The 25,388-nt window shown below is 33.0% G+C and overlaps 2 protein-coding genes across 5 annotated transcripts in view; both read right to left on the reverse strand.

The window, feature by feature from the left end:
• The window catches only part of tafa3b (TAFA chemokine like family member 3b), a 154,058-nt gene that overhangs the window by 34,852 nt on the left and 93,818 nt on the right, over nt 1-25,388 (reverse strand). The gene's annotated exons all lie outside the window — the stretch shown is intronic.
• LOC101886754 (uncharacterized) lies at nt 12,173-19,788 on the reverse strand. Of its 3 annotated transcripts, XM_021478452.3 has the most exons (6): nt 19,655-19,788; nt 18,645-18,719; nt 17,563-17,775; nt 16,364-17,422; nt 14,219-14,387; nt 12,173-13,986 (listed from the first exon to the last, which is right to left on the reverse strand). In XM_021478452.3, the coding sequence occupies exons 3-6, from the start codon at nt 17,771-17,773 to the stop codon at nt 13,857-13,859; spliced, it is 1,569 nt and encodes a 522-aa protein (XP_021334127.1). In that variant the 5' UTR covers nt 17,774-17,775; nt 18,645-18,719; nt 19,655-19,788; the 3' UTR covers nt 12,173-13,856. The 3 variants fall into 3 exon arrangements, with proteins under 3 accessions (XP_021334127.1, XP_073766551.1, XP_073766550.1); XM_073910450.1 differs by lacking the exon at nt 17,563-17,775; XM_073910449.1 differs by having other exon boundaries at nt 17,563-18,719.

Below are 25,388 nucleotides of genomic sequence, written 5' to 3' on the forward strand. Positions count from 1 at the left end.
TTTTTTTCAATACCTTAAAATTTAAAATTTTTATAGCGCACAATGTCATTCTTTAGGTGAACATTAAAAGGCTTTTCCAACCCATCTTCATAAATGCAACATGTCCAAGATTTTTATGCAAAACAGACATTGAGTATGTGAACATGGAAACCAATAATGTGATTATAAAATGATTAAAATAAAACTCTGATTAAGAGTCTACCATGTACAGCAATTTTTGATTGATTTAATCCAATTAAGGTCATAAATATACTAAACAAAAATCGCATTAAGACATGGAGTATGGCCATTTTACTTGCATTATTGAAGTGCAGTACAGACATGTAAACACCTTAAATCAATCTGATACTGTCGTGTAGGATTGTTGCTGCATTTTGTGGCATGCATGAAATGTTCCTGAAAGTACCAAACTGTAGTTAAAGTCAGCAAATTAAAAATGAAACACCTGAAATTAGATGAAAGTACAAAGGAAATCTTGATAGCGCGGTGACGCAAAGACGTTAATTGAATTATGTGCTATAACATGTAAAACGGAATCATGAAAATAACATTCAAAAAGCAACACATGTAAACATCTTAATCTTATTATGGTCTTATTCAGATTAAGGCAAATAATTTGATTTCTGATGGCAATGAAAACAAAGTCATCAAGTAAACCAAGTCACTGACATTTCTGTTTTGACTAAGCCTGTAACTTAAAATTTTGTAGCCAAAAAAGTGAAAAAGTTTATTTCAAACCCAAACAATCATTATATAGAGGTATATTTTTACAACTTTTTAAGCCCTTTTGTGACTTCTTTTATAACTTAAAAAAAATCTAGTTTTAGAGGCTTGTACTGCCCTTTGAGTGCGAGGTCTCTTTTTCCCACTGCACATCTCTCTCTGCGTCTGCTCTATTTAAAAAGTGTCTGAAAAAACCTGTGCATTCAGTAAAAGCTAGACAATGTTTTAGAGAGAGACTGTGAGATATATGTATGGAGAGAAAAAAAGAAAACATTTTCTTTTTGTTGCTTTACAATTTTCTTTTTCAGAGTGATAATTTTACATATAAAACTGAAGTCTCAACACAGCGATTGCCTTTATCTTTTCTCACTACTTAACATGTTTTGAGGGCAGCATTTTAGCCAACGTTCCATATTTATCCCATGGTACACTCTCAGAAATAAAGGTACGAGAGCTGTCACTGTTTTCAAAAGGTACATAATTGTAGCTTAAGAGTCCATATTTGTACCTCAAAGGTACATTTTAGGTACTAATAAGTACCTTGATGTACTACTGTGGACTAAATAGGTACAAATATGTATCTTTTGAAAAGGTACTGCCGAAGTGACAACTCTCATACCTTTATTTCTGAGAGTGTACAACAACAGTAAACAATAAACAATAGACAATTCAACAATAAAACAAAGATTCCATGAAAATTCTATGAAATGTTTGACATAATCTAGTATTCAACAAAATTCATGTCATCTCATAATCTTTAATCAGAATATCTTCCTCTCTCTCAACAACATCTCTTCTGTGATGACATGTTTATTGGTGTGAGTGCAGGACTAACTGCCTCTTATATGAAATCCTCCAACAAAAGACAAAGTCATGCTTTGATTAGAGGAATCATGCCGAGTTTTTTGTAAGTGTTCAGCATGTGTGATTTTGCCAAATAGGATGCGATCCTGGATTAACATCAATGCTGGATTAACATATATCCTGGAACGTCATTTTTGTTTGCAAATTTAATCCATTGCTAATCCCTACCCCTAAACCCAACCAAAGTATTCCCAAAATTAGAGGTGAATAAAATTTGGATAACAGTCATGTAGAAGCACATGACCCTAACTGTAAGCCTAAACCTAACATAAAGGATAAAAGCCTCCCTCAATTCTGATTGGCTAATTGGAATATTGTCTCAGGATCAACATAGATGTTCGCCTAAAAAGTTGAGAAATTCCCAACTTCTGCATCTTCATTAAACATCGCCAAAAAAAGCATTGTTTGTCATACATGTCACCAGGGCTTGACATTAAGACCCACCAACCTGCTAAATGCGGGTGGATTTCAGCGGTGGCAGGTAAGACAAACACTCCCACTAGCCACTTTGGCTGGTTGAAAATAATTTTCTTGGATAATAACTCTTAAAAGCAGGGTTCCACAATAAGGATGGTCCATTAAGCATGCAAAGGCGATCTTAGAATTGAGAAGCAGCACGACTGACAAAAATAACTGCATTCGCGCGAGCAATAGAATACAGGTGAATACCGAATGAGAGGATGATCATATGTTTAAAACGCGTCTCTTTCAAATAGACAAGACAAAATGTGATGATTACAAGAGTTCCAAAATTTGTCTTTTTGGAAGCAGCACAGGTTGCTTTCACTTTAGCTATTTTTTAACAGATTATTTATAGGTCTAACGTTAACCGTGTGTGTGTTCATCCTTTCATCATCACACGGTATGTTTTTTACCTGCTTTCTTTTGCATTTATATGGTTTAATTATTATTTTTTACAATAAGAGATTAACCCCCATTTATGTGTAGTTAACTGGTGATCTGGGACCTTTAGCCTGGACAGATTGCTGTGCATATGTTTTGTTAAATAAAAAGTATAATATACAGCTACAGTATATTTAGCTTGTTTTGACACATTTAAAATTCTTGGCCAAAAAATAATCAATTGTTCATGTTTGACGTGGTCAGAGATAAATTTGGTAAATCCTTCATTTTGTGCTGTGAAAATTATGTGAAATAAAAACTAATTGTAATACTATGAAACCATGTTATTCATTATTGTTATTCAAATGATGTCTGGGTGGTCTTTGGCCAATAAAAGAGTCCATACCTCTTGCTGAGAGTTGTAATGTCTAGCTACTAAAGACTACAATGGATCCAATCAAATTCCAATCTACAAAATATTTTTTTTCTCCCTACATTTTATTCTAGCTGTTAAACTTATGCATAAATCATACAATACAGGAAACATTCCACTGCAACTTCCATTTTTATGCCAACAATTATATACACCAAAGTATATATTCATGTTGTGTGTGCGCGTAAAAGTGCAGTGCAAGCGTGAATCCCGGCCATCACGACAGCCACTTCTTGACGCCCCATTACCCAAGACAGGATGAGTCACTATAAGAGGCTTTTAATCAGTGGGAGGGGTTGAACTCAGGCAATCATCCAATCACCGTGTGCACTTGTGCAGTTATTATATTCATTAGCGCAGATGATTATGAAGCCTTGATGAGAGGAAACGCCCTGCTGCTCTCGAGCACTGCAGACACCTGGAGCTGTTACACTACTGAGAGAGATAATGGAATTACACCTGCACCAATGCACTCTCTCTCTTTCACTCTCTCTGCCTTTCTCCTCAGTCATTAAGAGACTGTTTCCCTATTAAAGAACAAGCTCATTGCTCTTTTGTTGTAGTGTCTATTGGAGCATGCATAAACCCGATTAAAGCGGTATTGTTCTTATGAATCCGAGTTTCCCTAATGAGTTTCAACGATATAAGCTCTGTTACAACACTTAGTGTGCGGCCTACCTAGACAGTATTTTAAGAATGTAAATGCAAAAGACTTTCCAAAAAGGTATGTTGTTGCTTGTTCAAATGTGTTTTGCACATGTTAGACATTGCAGGACATGCAGGCCCAGAAATTAATGTTAACAGCAAAAAAAAAAAAAAAAAAAACTATTTTAACTTTTAACTTACTAATAACAAAGGTAAAAAGTACACACATAAAGGCTTATGACAACATGACCTTTTCTTGTTTTAAGTAATGGACTATATGCACACAGACATTTAATTACAGCCAGCCAGCCTCAGCGCTTCCGGTGAACTGTCTTTCCATTATAAAATTGTTTTATATCTCATTTTGAAATAAAAATAGCAAAATGTTTGAGTTACAGAGTTACAGCCCCCCTAAAACCGGCCTAGCGATGCCCACATACTAAATGATTAAACATCTGCATAGGTATAATCACAGATTTTATCTAACTACCAACATTGTTAGCATGATGCAAACTGAATTAAGCATAGGTCCATTTTCCTATGCACTTCCTGCAAATAGCACTATAGAACATTACACCACATTATACATCTTATAAGGCATTCACTTATAGGGATCAAGTTGTATAGGATCAGCCTTGTAGAAAGGAGTTGCCTATGGAGGCAGCAGACAGCAAGGCAGCTTGCTAGGTTTAAGAACAGAGCTAATGTATCTCCTGTGAGCCATGAAGAGAGAAATACCTGAAGATACACACAGGTAAGGCAATTGCAGTGCCTGGTAAAGAGGGAGCAATTCCATAACAGCAAAAAACTGTCAGGCTATATGAGAATATCATGCAATCGAAGCAGCCCGAACAGTTGATGTTGTTTACTGTTTTCCCAAAGCAGATTTCTGTCATGTGTGATTATGCGTCACTTTAGAAAATCTGTGCAACTGGGAGCAATAATGACCTCGCTTGCATAGAAAGTGAGCGTTTAGACATCCTGTTCCCAGAATGTGTCACAAATATAACTCTGACAGATGGCCAGAATGTGCTGGTAATGACATCACTTCCTGGGCAGACATATCGCCGCATCATTAAATATCAAAACATTGAAAAAAATATATTATGTTGGCTCAGTCTTCCTCAATCCCACTCCCTCTCTCTCTCTTCGTCCAGAAAGAGTACGTAATATTAAAGTCGGATTAGAGCAAAAAAAAGCGGATTAGTATTTTAGTAGCATTTGTGTTTTATTTAAAGTTCTAATATTAAAGGACTAGCAAATCTAAACCCGGCTTAAGCATATTTCTTGCACACATTTCAGATCACTGCCATGTTGGGGATATTTATTCTCACTTGTGATCTGGTTTGTGTCGTGTCTCTTGCCTGCACAGCTGGCCTGTGTTGCAGGTGAAGAGATTCACTCTACCGCCCTCTAATCTGCTAAAACATGCTGTCCTGCAGCATACGCTCTCTTCGGGACAGTGTGGTGTTAGATTATTTAAGCCCCCCGTAGCAGGAGACAGGAGATCATCCCTTCCTGATAACTGTGAAATGGAGAGCTTCATGTAAAATGACGGCTGAGCGCAAAATCTGCCCAGTAAGCACTTTGCCCTAACCCGTTTCCCCCCCACGCTCTACATCTCCATCAGGGCATCTGCAGCATTGACGTTAATTACAGAGCATTGAATGGAGGTAAAAAGCTCCATCCATCAAAGACAGACACGCTGAAGATGTGAGACTTATTGAGAGTGTTAGAGGATGTAAAGTATAAAGACTTAAATTCCACACTGAGACTCTGAGAGAAAACCAACCAAGCAATTTTGTGTTTAATAGACATCTAATAGATGTCTTAACATGGATAGCAATGGCAAACTTTAAGAAAGACTTCTAAAAGTGTGTAGTCATTGATTCATGTGTATTTAAGGACTAGTCTTAGTTTTGGGTTAAATATCTATTGGATTTTCACTGACAGCCCAAGTTTAGAATTGTTTTAAACACTATTATTATTAGACTTCTTTTAAGTACAATACAAATGCTTGCTGGGAAGAGAAGCTGAGGAAAGATTCAAAGTTGGGGATGACTGAAAAAACTTTATCTTATGTATCTACTGTATACAGTATGTGATCTATTTTTAGTACAATATTATTGCTTTTTTTCCAGATTTTCAGCAAAATATATTTATTATGGGCGGCATGGTGTCTCAATGTTTAGTACTGTCGTCTCACAGCAAGAAGGTTGCTAGTTCGAGCTGGTCCAGTTGGCATTTCAGTGTGGGATTTGCATGTTCTCCCTGTGTTGACGTGGGTTTCCTCTGGGTGCTTTGGTTTCCCTCACAGTTCAATGACATGCACTTTAGGTGAATTGGATTGGCTGTAGTGTATGAGTGTGTGTGTGTGAATGAGTGTGTATTGAGGTTTCCAAGAACTGGGTTGTGGCTGAAAGGGCATCTGAGCACAAAAACAACATATGGCAAAATAGTTTAAGATTCATTATGCTGTGGTGATTCCCGGTAAATAAAGGACTAAACCAAAGGAAAATGAATGAATGATATTTAATGTATTTCTCTAATCATTTAGATGACAACTAATATTACAGACTGCAAGCTCATATTTAGCTCTGCATCTATCCAATCAATAGCCTAACTGTTGAGTCCCTGCTCTACGATTATTATTATTATAATCATTTTTTTAAACCTGTTTCACTTCAAAAAATGAATAAATTCATAAATCTGTTGCTGCTTTCATTTAATTGGCACTTAAATAACAAATAATCTGTCTCAGGTTCCATTTTCCCTACACTCTCAGAAATGAAGGTACATGAGGTGTCACTGGGGCAGTACATTTTCAAAAGATACATATTTGTAACTAAAAGGTGCATAATGCTACCACAAAGGTACTTTTTAGGTAAATTTGTGTACAAATATACAGCTTTTTGGTACTACTGTGGACTATTTGGGTACAAATATGTATCTTTTAAAAAGGTACTGCCCCAGTTACAGCTCCTGTACCTTTATTTCTGAGAGTGTACGACAGAAAACTACTTTTTTCGAGAATATTGGTTAAACTTTAAGATGTCATAGGCAATGACGACAAATACCTCCCTATTAATATTGGAGGGGACTCATTTGCCTCAGGTATTGGTCATAATGTAAAAAGAGATTTTCATTGTGATTTCAAATAACAATGCAAAAAAAAAAAAAAAAAGGGAAAAAATAATGCATTTCTTACTTAGAATTGTTGTCTTGTTTCCAGTACAAAACACATTTTCAGGACAAGTAAAACAATTTTTATTTTAGGAAATAATATAAGTGAGTTTTTCTTTAAAACAAGCCAAATAATCTGCCAATTGGATAAGCAAAATAATCCTATTTCAAAGCAAAAACAAGATTAATTTCACTTATCCCATTTTTAGATTATTTATCTTGTTTTAATGAAAAACTTAATTTTGGCATATTATTTATTCAAACAAGAAGTTATGTTTTACTTGTCTAGAAAGTGCTTCTTGATTTATGACAAAACAAAACTCTAAGTAAAAAAAAGCATTTTTGCGGAGAAATATCTTACCACTGTTACTGTACATTATGCTGATCAACATACTTTAAACTCTTAAAACACACAACAATTTATAACTGGGTATCAATGGGTATCAATTACTTTCACATTTATTTGTGTAGTTCTCACATTCAGTTTCTTTTAAGGAATGAAAACTGTAATTGGGTATTTTTTTTTGTACAGGTAGGAGAAAATGAGCGCACAAATAGTTTCCTCAACACGTTTAGACAGATATTGAATTAGCATGTCACTACTTTTAATGGAACAAGATTTAACAAATGGTGTATTAATGGTTTTTATTAAAGACAATTTAGTTTCTGTGCATTTTTGGTACATTAAAAGTGAGGATTTTTTTAGAAAACATGATTTTAAAGTTAATCCTAACATATGTTAAAAAAGAAATTGGGTATACATACTTTTTCACATCAATGAATATTAAATAGACCAATGATTACATTTTTGTGCTTCATCTCATGTCGACACTATCCACCATTCAAATTTTGATTGCACAGTACTGTTTTGTATACTACACTACATGTTACCTAGTGTTTGTTTTTGTCTTCTTATACAATATTTTGTTGTTTTAGTTTTGTTAACAGAATGCAGATAGGCCATACTTTTCTGAAATATCCTGAAATGTCAGATCAAGCACTTTGGGGATTGAAAGGAGAAGAGAACATGGCCAGACAAGAGTCTCATACACCCGTCTGATGTGTTAAGGCCTCTTCCAATAATCCAGAGGTCAGTGCTCCTTCCTTCTCGGCCTGACCCACATTTACACACCTCCGTCAAACTCCCAGTGCAAACAGCCAACTCTCAAACAAATATTCTCCAGTACACTTCAGACCCTCAAGAGAGACAAAAGGCGGGGTAAATAGGGTGAAAAAAGTGGCATCTTGACGGCTGTCCAATCTCGTTGAGGTTGAACATGTTATTCTTTGGCTCCAATTTGAGAGCAGCAAAACCTTTCCCCTTTCCTGTCATCCCATGCTTTGGTATTTCTTCCTTCTCTCCGCACTCATCCTTTCCTCATTTCCGTCTTGTCATCCAGAGTCTCATCAGATGTCAGAGGACAGCGTGTTGTCCCAGAGTTCTGGTTCCATCTGCATCTTCAAACACATATTTTGTGGTGGGACTTCTCTCCTGTGGGTCTTAGGTAAGAGGGTCAGTACTTTTTACACATGAACCCTGATGAGAGCACGTGGTGAGAATGTGAAAGGAAATGTCCCAGAAGACGCCACTTTATATTGTGTTTTTTTTTACTGATGTTTTTATGTGATTAAAATCGTTCAGAAAGGCCTTAACACACTATAATGTACAATATAGGAAGTGATGGCTTGTATTTGACATTAATGGATAAAAAAATCTGCATAAAATATAAACATGAAATATAAACTAGGGATGCACTAATAGGATTTTTGTTAAACTGATACCAATTTCAAAAAAACAAAAAAAACTTTTGTGACAGTTTTGCAAAAATCTTGTTACTGATATTAATTTTGATATTGATCATTTACATACAGTATTATACAATACAAGCTCTTCTACAAGCGCATCCATAGAGGCGACAAAATAGTGAGGGCGCCATCTGCGACACCCCCATTCAACCCTAACTATACTCCCCCTGGTCCTCACTTTCAGCTGCAACTCCACCCCGGTTCTCACTTCCATCCGCAACACCCTCCACATAACACCCCCAAACTGACCCCATGAACTACTGTAAAGAACTTTACTGTACTGTAAAGTTTCTATTAAGCTCTGACAAAGTCTTGTGTAGTCTTTTCTGATCCTTCCTTTAACATATGGCCAACAAATCTCCCGTTTTAAGCATTTAGATTGCTGAAGCACTCATCAGAAACATGGCGGAAACACAGCACAAGGCTGGGGTTATAATGCTTAGGTATTCTTGCAAAAATAAACAACCACTAATTCTGGACACATCTTTGGGTAGAAAAGATAACACTAACTTTCCCACACATTTCAGAGCACAGCATCTATTCGACTTGATTCAACCGAGATCTGCTACAGTGTTTGTCTTTTATAGATGAATCAATAGTTTTAAACCTCAGATTTAAGCCTCAGCTGGATATTTCACTTCACTTAGAGCTGTGTTACACACTGCAAGCAAGGCCATTTTCAAAAACCCATAACAGGGGCTCTTAAACCAAACTAAACTAACCGTGTTGCCCTACATTAAGACGTCAAAACACTATAATTACTAAAATGCAAAGACAAAAATATAAAAACGGCTAAATTACAAAAACGATTAAATGATAATAAAACTAAAAATACAACATTTAAATGATTTTAAATAATCAGTAGGACCCAAAGACAAATGCTAATAATTAATATTGATAAAAAAGCACTCATCACTTATCAACTCATTGATTTCTTCAAAAAGAAAAAAGTAAGAGAGGAAACTTCAAAATATGTTTTTTATTACAATATGTTCCACAAAGGAATAAAAATAGGTTTGAAATGACCAGAGGTTGAGAAAATGATTAACAATTTTGTATTTAATTTTTTATATCTCAAAAAACAGAAGTATTTTGTTCACTACTGCTTCTCTATAACAAACATAAAAATGTTGATCTATTAACAGGTTCACAGGTTGAGTATAATGATTTGCATACTGTATGTCTATAAAAGGTCCCCTCTCGACAGCGTTCTCAAAATACCACCTCCACAATGATCACTCGGTAACACACTTATCAGCTATTTCTTTTTAATCTATAAGAATAACATGTCAGCACCTTCTCTCAAGCTGAATTCAGCCCGAACACATGTTGGATTCTGCAGTAATCAGGACGCCTGATGGATAGGAAGCTGTTTTTGTTTATGGAGAGTGTGAGCTTGTGCCATCTGCTTTGAGATTAAACACCACGCTCTGATGGAATACATAAACACCCATCAAGCTCAAAGCAGCCTGCTTAAGACACTCATAAACACTCATTTTAACCTACTTACTCCCCACATACACACTTATGGAAGCAAGAGTGTTAAATATGACCAGAGCCGCCATGGGCACTTCTCTTCTAAGGCAAGAGAGCTACAGTCAGCGAATTATAAATAAAAGCACACACACACATGCACACACACACACAGAAAAAAAAACATAATAATGTTGTTCTGAATAATCAAACACTAAATGGAGCCCACAGCCAGTTGCTTAAAAGGGCGCTGTAATCTAAATTAAATTGAAAGTGAATGCTAATAATTAATGACACAAGGGGTGCATAAAATACTTTAAGGCAGTGGAAATTAGCTAAGCTAAGCTGAAAGCTGAAAGTAGCTTGATGCACTACAACAAATGAGGCAAACAAAGCTTGTTGGTTGTTTTATGAACATTACATAAACACAAACACAAACATATGCTTGAAAAGTGAAAATTTTAACTGATGATACACAAGTCTTCAAGTACGTCCAGGGTTCTATTTGTTCTGTTTCACAGTTGTCTTACTGTTTTATGAAATTTCACTCAGCTGCCATTTTGATACGCCTCCCAGGGAAGTGTGGAAACACCAAATTCTTCCAAACTGTTTGCCAAGCTCATGATTAAATTTCATGTGTCAAATCAGCGATAAAATGACACAACAACTCTCTCTTAAGTTTAGTTTTTTTAGTTTTTAAATCACAATATTTGAGTTTTTCAGGTTGCCCAATGCGCATGCCCTCTCGAAGGGAATGAGATCACACCAAACTCCTTTTTCTGTTTACATGTTACCCAACATCATACTCTGAATGGTTTTCTGATGCAATTTGCCATCAAGACCAACTTGGTCTTGATGTCAAATCTCCTCCCGAAATGACAATGACTTCTTTGTTTATAAGTTTGTGGGCATTCTAATAGTTGCTGTCATGTGATATACTTTTGAAAGGACAGACTGCACCTTGCGTTTGTTTCATACAAATTACAAAACCAGATAATATTTGTTTAAAGTGTAGTTGATTCGTTTAAAATTAGAGATTTAAAGCTTATGTGGATAAATGGCATGGGCCGGTATAAATTTCTGACGGCATAATAACCTTGGATAAAAATACCTAAGTTTCAAGGTATCACGGTATTGTGATTACTGCTCTAAAATCTAAAATAAGTACTTTTTACATGTCGGAGAAAAAACAACAACTTTTTTTAAAATATATTTTTTAAGAAATAATTTTGCCCTCTTTATTAGTTTCAAAAACAGATTTTGTTCAACACAAAAAAATACATTAACAAACTCTTATGCACTGTAAAAAAAATTCCGTTGTTTTTACAAAAAAAATTTGGCAGCTGTGGTTGCCAGAATAATTTTGTAAAAAATACAATAAAAATGTAAACCAGTTTACAATTTAAAACTGTATGTGTACGGAATAATTATGTAAAAAACAATTTAAAAATTTGTAAAATTTACAGAAATTTTGTGTAAGAATAAATAACATTTTTAGTATTTAAACAAAAAAATCTTGTTATTTTTACAAAAAATATTTGGCAGCTGTGGTTGCCAGAATAATTTTGTAAAAATTACAATAAAAATGTAAACCTGTTTACAATTTAAAACTGTATATGTACAAAATAATTATGTAAAAAACAAATTAATATTATGTAAAATTTACAAAAATTTTGTGTAAGAAATACTTAAATTTTTAGTATTTAAACAAAAAATCTTGTTGTTTTTACAAAAATATTTTGGCAGCTGTGGTTGCCAGAATAATTTTGTAAAAATTACAATAAAAATGTAAACCTGTTTACAATTTAAAACTGTTGAACATAAAGAACAATTACGTGAAAAAACAAAACAATATATTTACTAATTAATACTATTTATTAAAATTAATAATTACATTAATATCTAAAAAAAATCTGGCAGCTGTGGATGCCACAATAATTATGTAACGAAAATACATTTTAAAATGTAAACAACTTAACAGCATAAGATCATCACTTTAGTCAATTGTGTTTATTTATAATATTTTAAGAAGACCAATGTTGTTTCGTATAATGAACATAGTTTAATTTCAGTAGCAACTGTAAATCATTTGCTTTACCCTTGACCATGCATGAAAACGATAACTTGTATGTTACACAGTACCTAGGGATATAAATTCTAGATATGCATAGATCATAGAAACTGCACTCAAAGACAAAGTAATCCAACTATAATTTGTATTTATTAACCATAAACAAGTCAACACTGTCTGTCAGTTTGCAACACAAATTTCTATTACTTTCCTTACAAACGATACATTCACCTTTTAGAGAGCATGTGACAGTTTAATAATTGTCTTCTTGAAAACAAATAAGGAAAGTTATAGGCAAAGAGATGGGAGACATTGCCAGTAAAACTAAAATTGAAATGCCAATAAAATGAAAGACTTTTTAGTAACACTTTATAATAACTACACACTATGAACCATTTATTAAGCATTAGCAAATAGTGAATTCATTAACTGTTAAGCATTAACTCTACAATGATAAACGTTAGGAAGCAGTTTATATATATATACGGCTACAAATACTGTTTTCTTGACTTATAAGCACACTAATATGTGCTTAATAACTGTATTTTCATCATGTGTGGGTGATTGATTTTTCATGACTAAATTAAGTATTGCATTATTTACAAACCATTTGTATGAGTAATTGGTGATATTTAAGATCATTGAGAATGAGTTAGTAAATAATTAATAAACTATTGAAATCAATATTTATATATTGTATTATTCAGGCATGTAGTAATGGTTACTATGTATGTTAATAAATGCTTTACTGACTCAACTTAATGCAGTTTTGTAACCTAACCTAAAGTGAGGACTATTTATGCTTATAAATCCCTTATAAATGATAATTAAAGGCTCATTATCAAATGAACAACACATCCTTGCAATCTTATTTTAAAAATTTAATTACTGTAAAGTTTAAACATTGCCGAATAACAGGAGTGTCAAAATTTAACATAAAATTGGATTAAAAAACAATATAATTTAACAATATAATAGGATGCAACATTTCAATGTTATGTAGCAATGTTTAAACTCTACAGTAATTTTATTTTACACAAGATTGCAAAGATTTATTTTCATTTGATACAGTTTCATTTGTGTTTCTTCAAATTAATAAAAAAAAATCCTGTTTAGAATTTAACTGAGCCTTGTCATTTATAAGGGATTTATAAAGCATAAATAGTCCTCACTTTAGATTAGGTCACAAAACTGCATGAAGTTGAGTTAATAAAGCATTTATTAACATACAAATTAACTATTAGTATATGCCTGAATAATATTTATAAATGTTTATTTAAATAGTTAATTAATCATTAACTTACGCATTCTGAATGATCTTAAAAAACCACCAACTACTCTTAAATAACTGCTTTGTAAATAATGCGATACTCAATTTAGTCATGAAAAATGAATCATGAACAAAGTATGAAAATACAGTTATTAAGCACATTACACATGCTTTTAAGTCAAGAATACAACATTTTTAGCCATTATTATAAACTGTCTACTAATGTTTATTAATGTAGAGTTAATGCTCAACAGTAAATTAATCCATTATATTTATTAATGCTTAATAAATGGTTCATAGTGTGTAGTTATTATAAAGTGCTACCAACTTTTCTCTTAAATCGGGTTAAGAACATTTAACAATTGTTTTATAAACAAATATTCAATACAAACCAACAATTCAGGAATAACTTAATTCAGAAAACACTAGAGCAATAAAAACTCTAACAGTTGTGTAATAACACATACATTAAGCATGGCAGATCAAACAAACCTGAGAAACTGGCATTCACTGTATGTCCAAACCTGACTGACTTCAGTCCGTATTTAGACATCACGCCATTCATGATCGGAAAGTTCCTGAATCAAGGTAAGAACTCTTGGGTTCACATGAAGACGGGCTGTGTTTGTCTTCTCCACTTTAGTGCCTTTCTCTGGGTTGATAGAGAAGAAACACCTGAGCAAAAAAGAGAAAAAAATGAATTGTATTAATGATAAAAAAATCTTATGTTTTTGGGAAAATCTTCTTTTTTGGGGAAAAATACCTTTTTAATTGAAATTATAATTTTAATTATAATTAATATAATAGAAATTTGTCAACCTGTACATATAAACCAGGGAAAAGAAAACCTTGCATTAGCAATTTAGGTCACTTCAATGTTGTATAAAGCCTGTACAAAAACACATACCTCTGCAAAAACTCCAAGGTTGATGCCAGCTCTGATGGGTAATGGATGTTGAAGCAATAATAGCTCCCAAACATCATGCACAGGGCGGAAATGAAGGAGGGGATGTTGTCATGTACAACAGTTCGATCCACACACAGCATGAAACGCTTCGATGAAAAGCAGGATTGGCCTTAGAAAAAAGTTAAATAAAAGTTAAATTTGGTATTTAATTATAATACCATAAAAGTAAAAAATACAAACAAATTAAAAAACCTTTACAAGATTTATTTGTTACAAATATTTCAAATGAATGTACAATTAACAATACTTGAACAATGCTGAACGGTCTATTAAACGTTATCATGACATTCTTTGATCTTGAAATACATAATAATGTGAGTAACAACAAATAATAAATGCCATATAAGTACTGTTGTACGTTCATGATTACTAATGGTAACAAATTTATTGTTATTGTAAAGTATGAAGCTAATAATATACGAAAACAATCTGAATTTGAATTGTGTTCATTTAAATTATTTGCTATTGTAATTTAATAAATCTAAATTTTTATATGCCGTAAAAAAAAATTGAATTTGAATTTCTTAACTTGAATATTGAACATCTGAAATTTAAGACAACTGAATTTTTCTATAGACGTATTTTCATAGACTGCAGGTATCCAGTTTGTGAAAGTAGTTTCAAGTCAGGATAAAGAAATTCCAAATATCATATTCAATATTATAAAATTTTAAACCAGAAATTCAGATTGTGAAATTCAGATTCAGCAGAAAGTAGGTGAGGGGTCATCAACGGAAGAGTAGACGATCACTGAAAAGTCAAACTAGGAATCATTCACCACGAGGGTGGGGGTTTGGGGGGTCTGGAAATAGGTCAAAATAAATGTTATTTGTCGACATATAGCCTAATGTAAAATTAAACTCATGTATTTTAGCTTTAAGTATGGGGAAGGATGCTTTCAGTTTCGGGTTACATAAAAAAAACGTTGAAAACTCATCAAGTGGCTTTCACTGTACACTTTTCACAACAATATAGACTTATTAACACCTCATGTTACCATTTGAACAAAAAGTTTTAAGCACTTAACAAATGAGGCTAACAAAAATCTCTGAGCAAGTAATTCACAATGAGTCACTTAATTCATTTATAAATAAGCCGAATCGAACACCTCTGAATGAACAATTCAGTGACAAAGATAGAGGTTTGGTGCCACCTGTTGGACATTTTGGTTTCAATGTATTTTAGCCAAAAATAATGCGATATTTTTAAATATATGGAAAATCTGATAATTTAAATAAATATAAATGTAAGGATAAATATGACATCTTGGATGTGAATAGATGATTTTTAAAAGAGGCAGCATTTCAGTGTTGATGATAGACTTTGGCCAAACATTAAAATCTTCCTTAAAATACTATACTATATACTATATAGTAAAAAGCATGTGCATGCAAATATGTCATTTACCACAGCTGTAAAACGCAGGGAGTTTGAAAATGCAGGCAAAAATGAAAAAATAAAATTTATTAAACAACGAGATGTAATTGAATTAAGTATATGAATTTGGTTCACTGAAGCATGTATATATTTATTACACAAACTAGTGAAAATAGCTGACCCTGATAGTCAGTTTGCAGAAGAATTGTGTCCTCCTGAGCCTCACATACACCAGGCTGTAAACTCACGCAGCTCTGTAAATGAGCTTTAACTTTTTGGTGATCGTCTACTCTTTCCTGTCGATGACCCCTGACCTTATTTCTGCTGAATCTGAATTTCACAATCTAAAATTCTGGTTTTGAGTTTTATATTACTGAGTTTGATGTTCTGAATTTATTTATCCTGAAAACTTGATACTGTACTTTTATAAACTGGATATCTGCAGTCTATGAAAATACGTCTATAAAAAATTTCTGCCTTGAAAATTACAGTTGTCTTAAATTTTAGATGTTCAATATTCAAGTTAAGAAATTCAAATTCAAAAAATTAATTCAAATTCAAAATTTAACGGCATATAAAAATTCTGATTTATTAAATTACAATTGTCAATAATTCAAACAAAAAAATGCAGATTTTTTGTCATATTTTAGCTCCATAGTCAAGCATTAAAAAAAAATTTATAGCAAAGAAACAAACAAATAAACTTACCACACACAACAAGTGTTGGGGTCAAATTAACTTTGTCCATCTCTACCTCTTCTGCGAGGCATGTGTCCTCCACATGACAGAACATAGCATCTTCCTTCTCATTGAAGTAGGAAAGCAAAAGCATCAACATCTCTTTCACATCTTCAGAGCAACCACTTAGCTCTCCCCTCATCACTTTAAACTTTGTTAAGTCCTGCAGGAACTTTTTGTTTTTGTTCACACCAACTGTACTGAAGTAGTTTAGGAGTCGTTTCCCCTTCAAGTCCAGATTCCGGGTGAAAGTTTCATTAAGACCAATTCCGGTAAGCTCCTTGTAGTGAACTGCCATGCCAAGCTCATTAAACCACCATGGCCAATCCTCCAGGAGACATTTTATATTCTTGCCCTGATTTACTTGGTTACGTTGTGTGTAGAAAGTCAATTTCATTAGATGTCTGACTTCTTCTGCATCTGCATCAGTTTGACGAGACATTATCTTCATTTTCTCTTTCTTTTCCTCCTGGCTTTCAGAGGTCTCTCCCAGTGGCAGGAATTTTACATGCCAGTTAATGCATCCATATGTATCCTGAATTGCTGCCCTCTTTTCTGGAGGAATTTCATCCGTGTCAGAGTCATCAGTCTGATGTCTTCGTTTTCTTATTTTGGGTGTTGTAGATCGCTTCACATTTTCAATCCTATACTGCAATTGCTTCACTAAAGAATGGTACCCTGGCCCAACCACATCCCCCTCTATTACATCCAGGAGAGACTCTGGATACTTTGCTACCATCTTTTTGGCAACTTCAGTAGAATTCCTTTTATTTGGGCATGAACATTTTCGCATCATCTCGTTTACCACAATCCGGACCATCTCTCTTCTCATTCGTGGACTTGGTCGTTTTCCTCTCTCCAAAAATTGCATTAGTTCCTGAGGAAATTTATCCCATGGTATCAGAAACGTATCCACCCAGTCTACATCTGGGCTTTGGGAGATGCTGGTGGAGGATGATTGAGAACTTGCAGGTGAACTATGCAAGGCTGTGGAAGGTTGTGGTGAGCTGCTTGTTTCTGGTGTCTGGCCTGCAAAAGGTCATACACAAACAATAGTCATTAACACAAAGTTTTTTTTATTTTATTTACATTTTCTTTTCAAGACCTTTTTACACATGTAACTTTGTGAACTTGTCTTGGAGTATTCTGTTCTGCAACACATGACTTACATCTTAACTTCCAAGCAGCAAGGACTTTTCGAGCTTGGATTGGCCTTAATGCCGTTAGCAAATCAGATTCCTCAATAAACTTAAAATCATCATATGTCTCCACTCCAATGGATTGCAATGTCTCCTCTAAAATGTCTTTTGTTGCCTCTGGAAGGTTAGGCAAGACCTCAGTGATGGCAGTACGTAGAAATGTTGTCTCCAAGTCAGTCATTACTGAAATCAATCAAGTAGTGATTAAACATGTAGTTATTAAATTTATTAAGAGTTTATTTCTGTTCATCTAATTGCAAATAAAACAAAAATCTTACTATTTTCAAGAGGATAGATCACAACATTTTTTTAATTTAAAATCTATAATTTATTTATCCTTGACATATATTTTATACCAGTTTGAGTTTTTTTGAGACAACATTTAAAAGAATGTTGGAAACTTGTAACCATAGACTTCCATAGTAGGAAAAAATACTATAGAAGTCAACAGTTAAATTATCATCTTGAGAAAAAAAATAAACAAATCCCAAACAGGATTGAAAAAAAAAAGTCAAGGGTAAGTAAATGATATCAACATTTTTTATTTTTGGAAAAACTATCTCTTTAAACTACATGTTATTTTATCTAAGCATACATGATGATTTTTAGTATATTTTTTTCACTTCTGTGGACAAGATCTCTTTACTTCGACAGCACGCTGTGTTTCAGCGTAATGACTTGGTACCCATTAACAATTTATAATGTTAAATAAAAATCAACCAAGTCATTTATGCTAAGACACTGTAGCCTGGTACTCTGTTTAGTCAGAATACAGATGGTATTCAAAATGATATTCAGCTTTTTGTATTCCCATTACAAAAAACACAGCTTCGTCATTTTGGATTAAAATGATGAGAAGTTGAACTCATCACTTTTAGACACAAGAAAATGTCCCTTTTTGTATGACATTCCTTTATAGATTATTTCTGTGGACACAGTAGTATTAAAGTCTGAAAAGTTAAATTCTCTCACTGTATGTTTAATTGATTCACTGTAAAGACTTGGGTAAAAAGTGTAACTGTCTTTGACATGCAACAGAAAACAGAGTTTACCTTTATTTCTTTGATGTCTTGACTGTCTTAAGATCGTAAATCATGAACAGCAGAATCATAAGTTTCACGGGTGCGCTGTGGACCACAAACATTTGGGTTATCACTCTGAAATTCATTTCTTGTTATTTCACAATACCTGCAAAAATACTGAGCACAATACTGAAATTTTCAGTAAACCCACCAATGGCATGTGAACGCAAATTATCACCACCAGCAATACAATACAGTGCACCTTTAACTACGTTACCACCTACAGCTATTCCATTTTCCTCCAAATCTTTTAAATCCACAAACAGCTCTATTCAGTATAATTCAGTAGTTTCAGGTGTTGTTACATCATTTGAAACAACACATTCATGACAGTGGACGACTGAGAAACAGTTTTCCTGTAAATGTCACTTACAGTATTATTTGAGGCAGCTCTATGCTTCCTGGACATGTGAGATGTGAAAGACGATTTAATTGTAAAAGTATTTTTGCAACCCGTTACTGGAAAAGCCACAGGTCGGCCTTCTGCTATATGCGCTTTTAAGTGGCATTAAATCTTCAGCCGTGTTAAACGTGAGGTCACACAACGAAATTTAGAAATTTAAAATCTGCAACTGCTTTAGCACTAACGGTTGATGCAGACTCATTGTGAAATGTGCTTTAAATGCAGCGTAAGAGCAAAATGTTCGCTTACAGCCAGCACTAACATAATTGAAAAATCAATAGGAGTTCGTTACTATGAACTTTACAATGCAACACATAGCCTCTCAGTGTCTCGAAGGTTTTGTTGCAAAAATTACACGTGGTTAATCATCTTTAGACTTCGAACAAAAAATGTTTTTTTTTTCAGCTTTACGTTAGTTAGACGATAAGACAAGGAGCCGAGTTACCTTTGCATTGTGCCACTCATTATTATTTCGACGACCGTGCAACACCCCAAATAATATCCTCTCCCTTTTTGCAGGTGCTTGTATGATAAAGCGTTTAAAGTACAAAGTAAACGAACTTTTCACTAAACTTACCACAGTGCCTCAGTAGTTAGAAATGTTGGCAGACGTCATCCACAGCTTCATTCGCGGGCCGGACAGATGGAGCGCGCGCACTCACTATAAACGTCTGTAAAATGGCTGCTCCCGCAAGAATCAGATAGCCGATTAGTCATTGGACAAGGCAGAACAGAGTTTGAAATTCAAACGCAGACGTTAATTTACACAAAAGCATACATTTGAACTATAAACACATCGCTGTCACATTTTAAATAACAACAAGACATTTATATTTTATTAATTAAATTATTGTTTTAAAAAAATAATTAAAAAATTATATATATATATATATATATATATATATATATATATATATATATATATATATATATATATATATATATATATATATATATATGTTGTTAAATACAGTGGATTAACAATTACATTTTACATAGTGTTCAAAAATAAAGGACCCTTAGGGACAAATAACCATTATCTTTCCATAGGCCAACATTAAATATGATAATTATCAATAAAGCCTAATATTAAAATAGCTTATATACTATTAGGACAATTCTGAACAGACACATTGCCTTTAAAACCCATCATTTAAAACTTGTAAATATGTAATGATATATGTAAGGAAAACATGATTTGGTTATTTTGTGATTGGTATACTTGTGTACACATGCTTTTTTTAATCTGTAATAGGATGATTTTAGTTTGTTTAGTATCAATTTGTAATTTTTACAGCAGCTTTCAGTATTACATGTTTGCACTATTCAAATAACAGTGATCAGTAAATTTTACAAATAAACATTGTTATTAATACACATTCTTACAGTACAATTAACAGTTTAATTTGGTTCAACGTTTTACAACTGTATTTTTATTTTTTACAAAACCATACTGTAAATTTAACACTGTTTCATTGTTTTTCTATTTACAAAATTTAGATGTCACAATTTTACAGAATTTTACAGTTATTTTCACAAACATTTTTTACAGTGTGTATACCTTAGAAACGGTATAACAGAACATTTTAAAATATTGTCTTTACCAAACAATGGTAAACCTTGAAACCAGTTATCGTCCCATGCCTAGTGGATATATTTCTCATGTCTTTGAAGCAAGTTTTCGCTGAGATTCCAGTGCGTTTGCTGACCCCAGAGAGTTCATAACAACTTCAGAAACTGTCATTAAAAATATACGTCCAACCCAAGCTCCTCCTCAAAGAATCGTCAGTCTATATTGATCAATGATTGGCTCCTGTATTAAAAGGCGGGGCTTCATTCACCATTTTTCATAAACACTTATTTCAAGCTACTTACTCAACACATTTGGGGATTCGTTTGCCAATAAACACGCTCATCTCACTAGATTTGCACATGTTTTAGATTTGTGCATATTTTTGGGTATATCATGGTTATATGAGAGGGGCTTGACGAATCAGGGAGAGATATGCAATAGTGCAAGCATTTAATCAAAGAGTGATTGTAGCTAGCCATGCCTCTTTTTTGAAAGACTGCATCTTTGTTAATTTATACTGTAACAGATCCCCAGCATTTCCAAACAGCGTTTTCAAAACATTTGTTTTTGAGGGTCCAAGATGCTGGAGTAGTGTGAATGCCAGGCATAATCATAACAAAATGTATGCATCTTAAAAAAATAGGCAGTGTGTGAGTTGTTTTAAAGATTTAAATACATAGATTTAAATCAATTTGTAGCTGGCTTAAACCTACAGCAGGGGTGCTCAACACTGTTCCTGGAGATCTACCTTCCTGCAGAGTTTAGCTCCAACCCTGATCAAATGCAACTAAACCAACGAAATAGGATCTGAAGAAGGACTTGGTAATTAAAGGCAGGTGTGTTTGATCAAGGCTGCAGGTGAGCTCTGCAGGAAGGTCTCCAGGAACAGTGCTGAGTACCCTTGACCTACAGTATAGGCATTTATTTGGCTTTGAAGTCTGATTATTAACAGTAAAACATTTGTAATGTACTGTAAGGAAATATTATTGGCATTATGATTTTTACAAAAAATTAATTTAACTATTACTAATAATATTTGTTTCGTTTTATACAGGTCTGATAACATTTATACACAATTTTCCAGAAAATGCCTTTAATTATGTAGCGTGTTGTAGACTGTTTGTCTTTGTTTACAAATTGTTTAACGTTATTTATTTTTTACTTCTTGTACTTTATACTTGTATAATGTCCATTGTAGTTTATTAAATCTGGTAATCAAAGACACAAGTCTGTGTATAATAACCCATTTCAATCCACATTTATGGTTATTTACGTTTATATTTTCTTAAATCAAAAATATTTATTCTTGATATTATTATAGTATTAATTATAAGGCTGTACTTTATATAAGTCAATCATTTTATTGTTAATGTACAGTGAAACCGATAAATCCATGGTGAGGTAAGTGACGTTATAAAGTACACTGCTGTTCCATTTGAAGAAGTACCTGACTTGTGTCTTCGCGTCCTCAGGAGTTCATTCTTCCAAGTCAGAACTTGGCAAATCAGAATTCCCAAGGATGCAAGTTCGAACTTTGGTACTTGGTAATGAGAAACAGCCATTGCCATTTAATATTCTCTACTTCTCCAGAAAATGACATTTGATCAAAATAACTTTTTTTTCGATCTGTTATGATTGAAATGCAGGGATATTTAATCAAATATTGCTTTTACCCTCCTGACATTGAAACATTGGTTGTGTCATCTTAAATAATAAATTGACTATAAACAGATATAAAGAATGTAAAAAGGTCTGAAAATATTGCACATATTTGTTATTTTGGCAATTATCATTGTTTGCTCTCAATGACAACTTTTTTTTTTAATTTAAAAGAAATATAATCAGTAGTTTACAGAACAAAACAAACGACAGCTATAAATTTAAACTTTTAATTATTAATTTTATAAATTATCAAGCTTCCAAAACAACTTGACTGTAAAACAATAGGTAAATAAATAATTAAATAACATTTGTCCGCACTTTAATGCTATGTAATACAGTGAATACAACTGCTTTTTATTGCAAAATGACTTTTTATAACAAAATGATTTAAAAAATAGCTACACAAAAGCCCAAAAATGGTGAGAAGAGATGGTTGAATAAAAGTGAATGAGGACAGGGAGCTCTGGGAAGGTCTGATGGTGATGTGACCTACATGTTTTGTCCCACAGATGAAACAGAGCATCGTGCTTGAAACTTTCACATTTTTAATTCCCCTTCTGTCTCTCACAAGCCATATGGGTGTCTTGAACATGCTGTGAACAGTCACAAGAAGACCAAACACATACGAGAGCTTCATGCATATGAACTACACGATAGAACCCCAGCATTAAAAAAACTAAATAAATACAATAATAAATGGCCTGGATTCTGAATGAAATGCTATATGACAATGCATATATCATTTAGATGACATCATTAGCACTTTATCAGCTTTGTAAGAAATGTTTCAGGATTTTCAATACACAATCTCATTTGTAAATATCATCTAAACTTGAAAAAAAAAAACAATTTCATAGTGATAAACATTGAGTGATTATGTTTCATTATCACCATACTGAAAGCCGAGTGTTAAATCACAGTGAAAACAGCATGAACGACAGCAGGACAAAAACAGCTTCTGTTGGTATGTTTTATATAATTTGATAATTTAATGGTTTATCTATATCTCTAAACGCACAGTAAAATCTTTAATTACACATACAGAATAGAAACATACAGAGAAAAACATATAGAGAAAGTAGCCGACCTGCTTGTTTCATTGTTGATGTTCAAACACAGATAGAAAGACAGAGAGCATAAAAGCAAGGCAGCAGATTGGGGATAAAACAAGGTCAGGGGTGACCGAAATCATAAAAACCAAACGCTCTGCTTCTGTCCCACAAAAACACCATCGGTTTCACAATGACTCTCTCACACACTCAAATACACAATCGGTGCTGCTGAAACAATTCTATAAAAGTGTTGGAATGCTGCTCTTGGAAAATAAATGTATTTCTTTGTATGGACAGTAATCTTGAAATGTGAGATGCAATTCTAATCAGATTATTTTTAAAAGTTTTCTAAAAACCTGTGTTAAAAGAGCAGTGGTTAAAGAGAAACTTTTCAATTTTCAATGTAGTTCAACTTTTGCCACTGTGTGGATTAATACCGAATATGTGTCCTTGTTATTACTTGTGGCTAGTGTCAAGAATAGAGTATATGCTGGTGTTTAACTGCATTGCTTAAATGCATTCCTGCATTGGGCTCACACATATACCCTGTACTCTGAGTACTTCATATCTGCAATAGGTGTTTTTTTTTTCTGCTTCACTCTGAACCCAGTCAACCAATCACAACAGACTGGTTCATTGGACCAATCACCACAGAATAACAAAGGAGAGGTTTGGAAACAAATTAATCGCTGAACAAATCATATGAGAGTCGTTGGGATGATTAGGTAAAAATAAATGCATATTATAAGACAATAAAAATGTTTTTTGATCTTGCATGCATATCAGCCTGTTGCTGGAGACCCCCAAAACCAAAATATGACCTTTTATAATGCATAATAGGGGCTCTTTGACAAAATATTTGACAGAGAATACAGAAAAGGTAAAGATGAAATGCAATCAAATAAGTGAGTGAATTGATTTATTCATGAACGGACTCACTGACTTATGTTTGCAGCTCTTCCAGACTTCAGTGATACACCAGCACAAGAACCAGCTTACATTTTTTTGTCAAATTAATCACAGAGATTAGTTCAATTCATGTGAAATGTTAATTTTATAAACATAAATAATTTTAATTTTATTAAGTTTATTATGTTAATTTTATAAACATAATAAACATAGATAATGATGCATTATTATGTTCAACTATTTACCGCTCAAAAGTATGAGGTCAGTGGGATTTTTAAATGTTTTAAATAAGCTTCTCGTGCTCATAAAGGCTGCATTTATTTTAGCAAAAATACAGTAAAAAATTGTACAATTGTGAAATGTTATTGCGCTATAAAATAACTGTTTAAAAGTAGTTTATAATTTAATAAAAAAACAAATTCCAGTGATTTTAATGATGAATTTTCAGCTTCATTACTACAGTTTTCAGGGTCAAATGATCTATCAGAAATCCCTCTTAAATTAAACATAATAATAATAATAATAATAATAATAATAATAATAATAATAATAATAATAATAATAATAATAATAATAAATTTAGATTAATAATTTTATTTGAAATTACATAAAATAAGTAATGAATAAATATTTATTAAATAAACTTTAACTTTTTTTACATTTAATAAATGCCACCTTGATGAACAGAATAATTAAAATTATTAAATAAAATTAATACTAAAAAAAAAACCTGACCCCAAACCTTTGACCGGTAGTGTATATTACTGTCACATTTAGAAATTCTGTTTGTGAATTTAAATTTTAAGTTCATTTTTAAGCCAAAATTATAGCATGTGATTCAATAATTTAACCCAGCCACCTGACTTAAAACAGTCTTGCAATGGGTTGCTAAAAAGACTCAATTTAAACAGATTTAATCCCACCATTAAGTGAAAATAATTTAATTTAAAATATTTTTCAGCCTATCAGCAACTACATTGATCAAAAAAGTATTTGGCTTTTATAAAGATTCAAAATTCTAAACATTTACTCAAATTGATGTTTTTTTCAATGTCATTTCTAAAAAAAAAATTGATTGATCCACATAACAAAAAGATTTTTTTTTAAGGCCAGCG

The sequence above is a fragment of the Danio rerio genome, chromosome 8 (assembly GCF_049306965.1).
Source record: "Danio rerio strain Tuebingen ecotype United States chromosome 8, GRCz12tu, whole genome shotgun sequence".
Lineage (NCBI taxonomy): Eukaryota > Metazoa > Chordata > Actinopteri > Cypriniformes > Danionidae > Danio > Danio rerio.

Coding starts and splice junctions, on each gene's coding strand:
- LOC101886754 (XM_021478452.3), bottom strand. CDS start 17,773: ATGACTGACTTGGAGACAACATTTCTACGTACTGCCATCACTGAGGTC. Junction 17,423..17,562: donor TGCTGCTTGGAAGTTAAGAT/GTAAGTCATGTG, acceptor GACCTTTTGCAG/GCCAGACACCAGAAACAAGC. Junction 13,987..14,218: donor ACCTTGGAGTTTTTGCAGAG/GTATGTGTTTTT, acceptor TTTTTTGCTCAG/GTGTTTCTTCTCTATCAACC.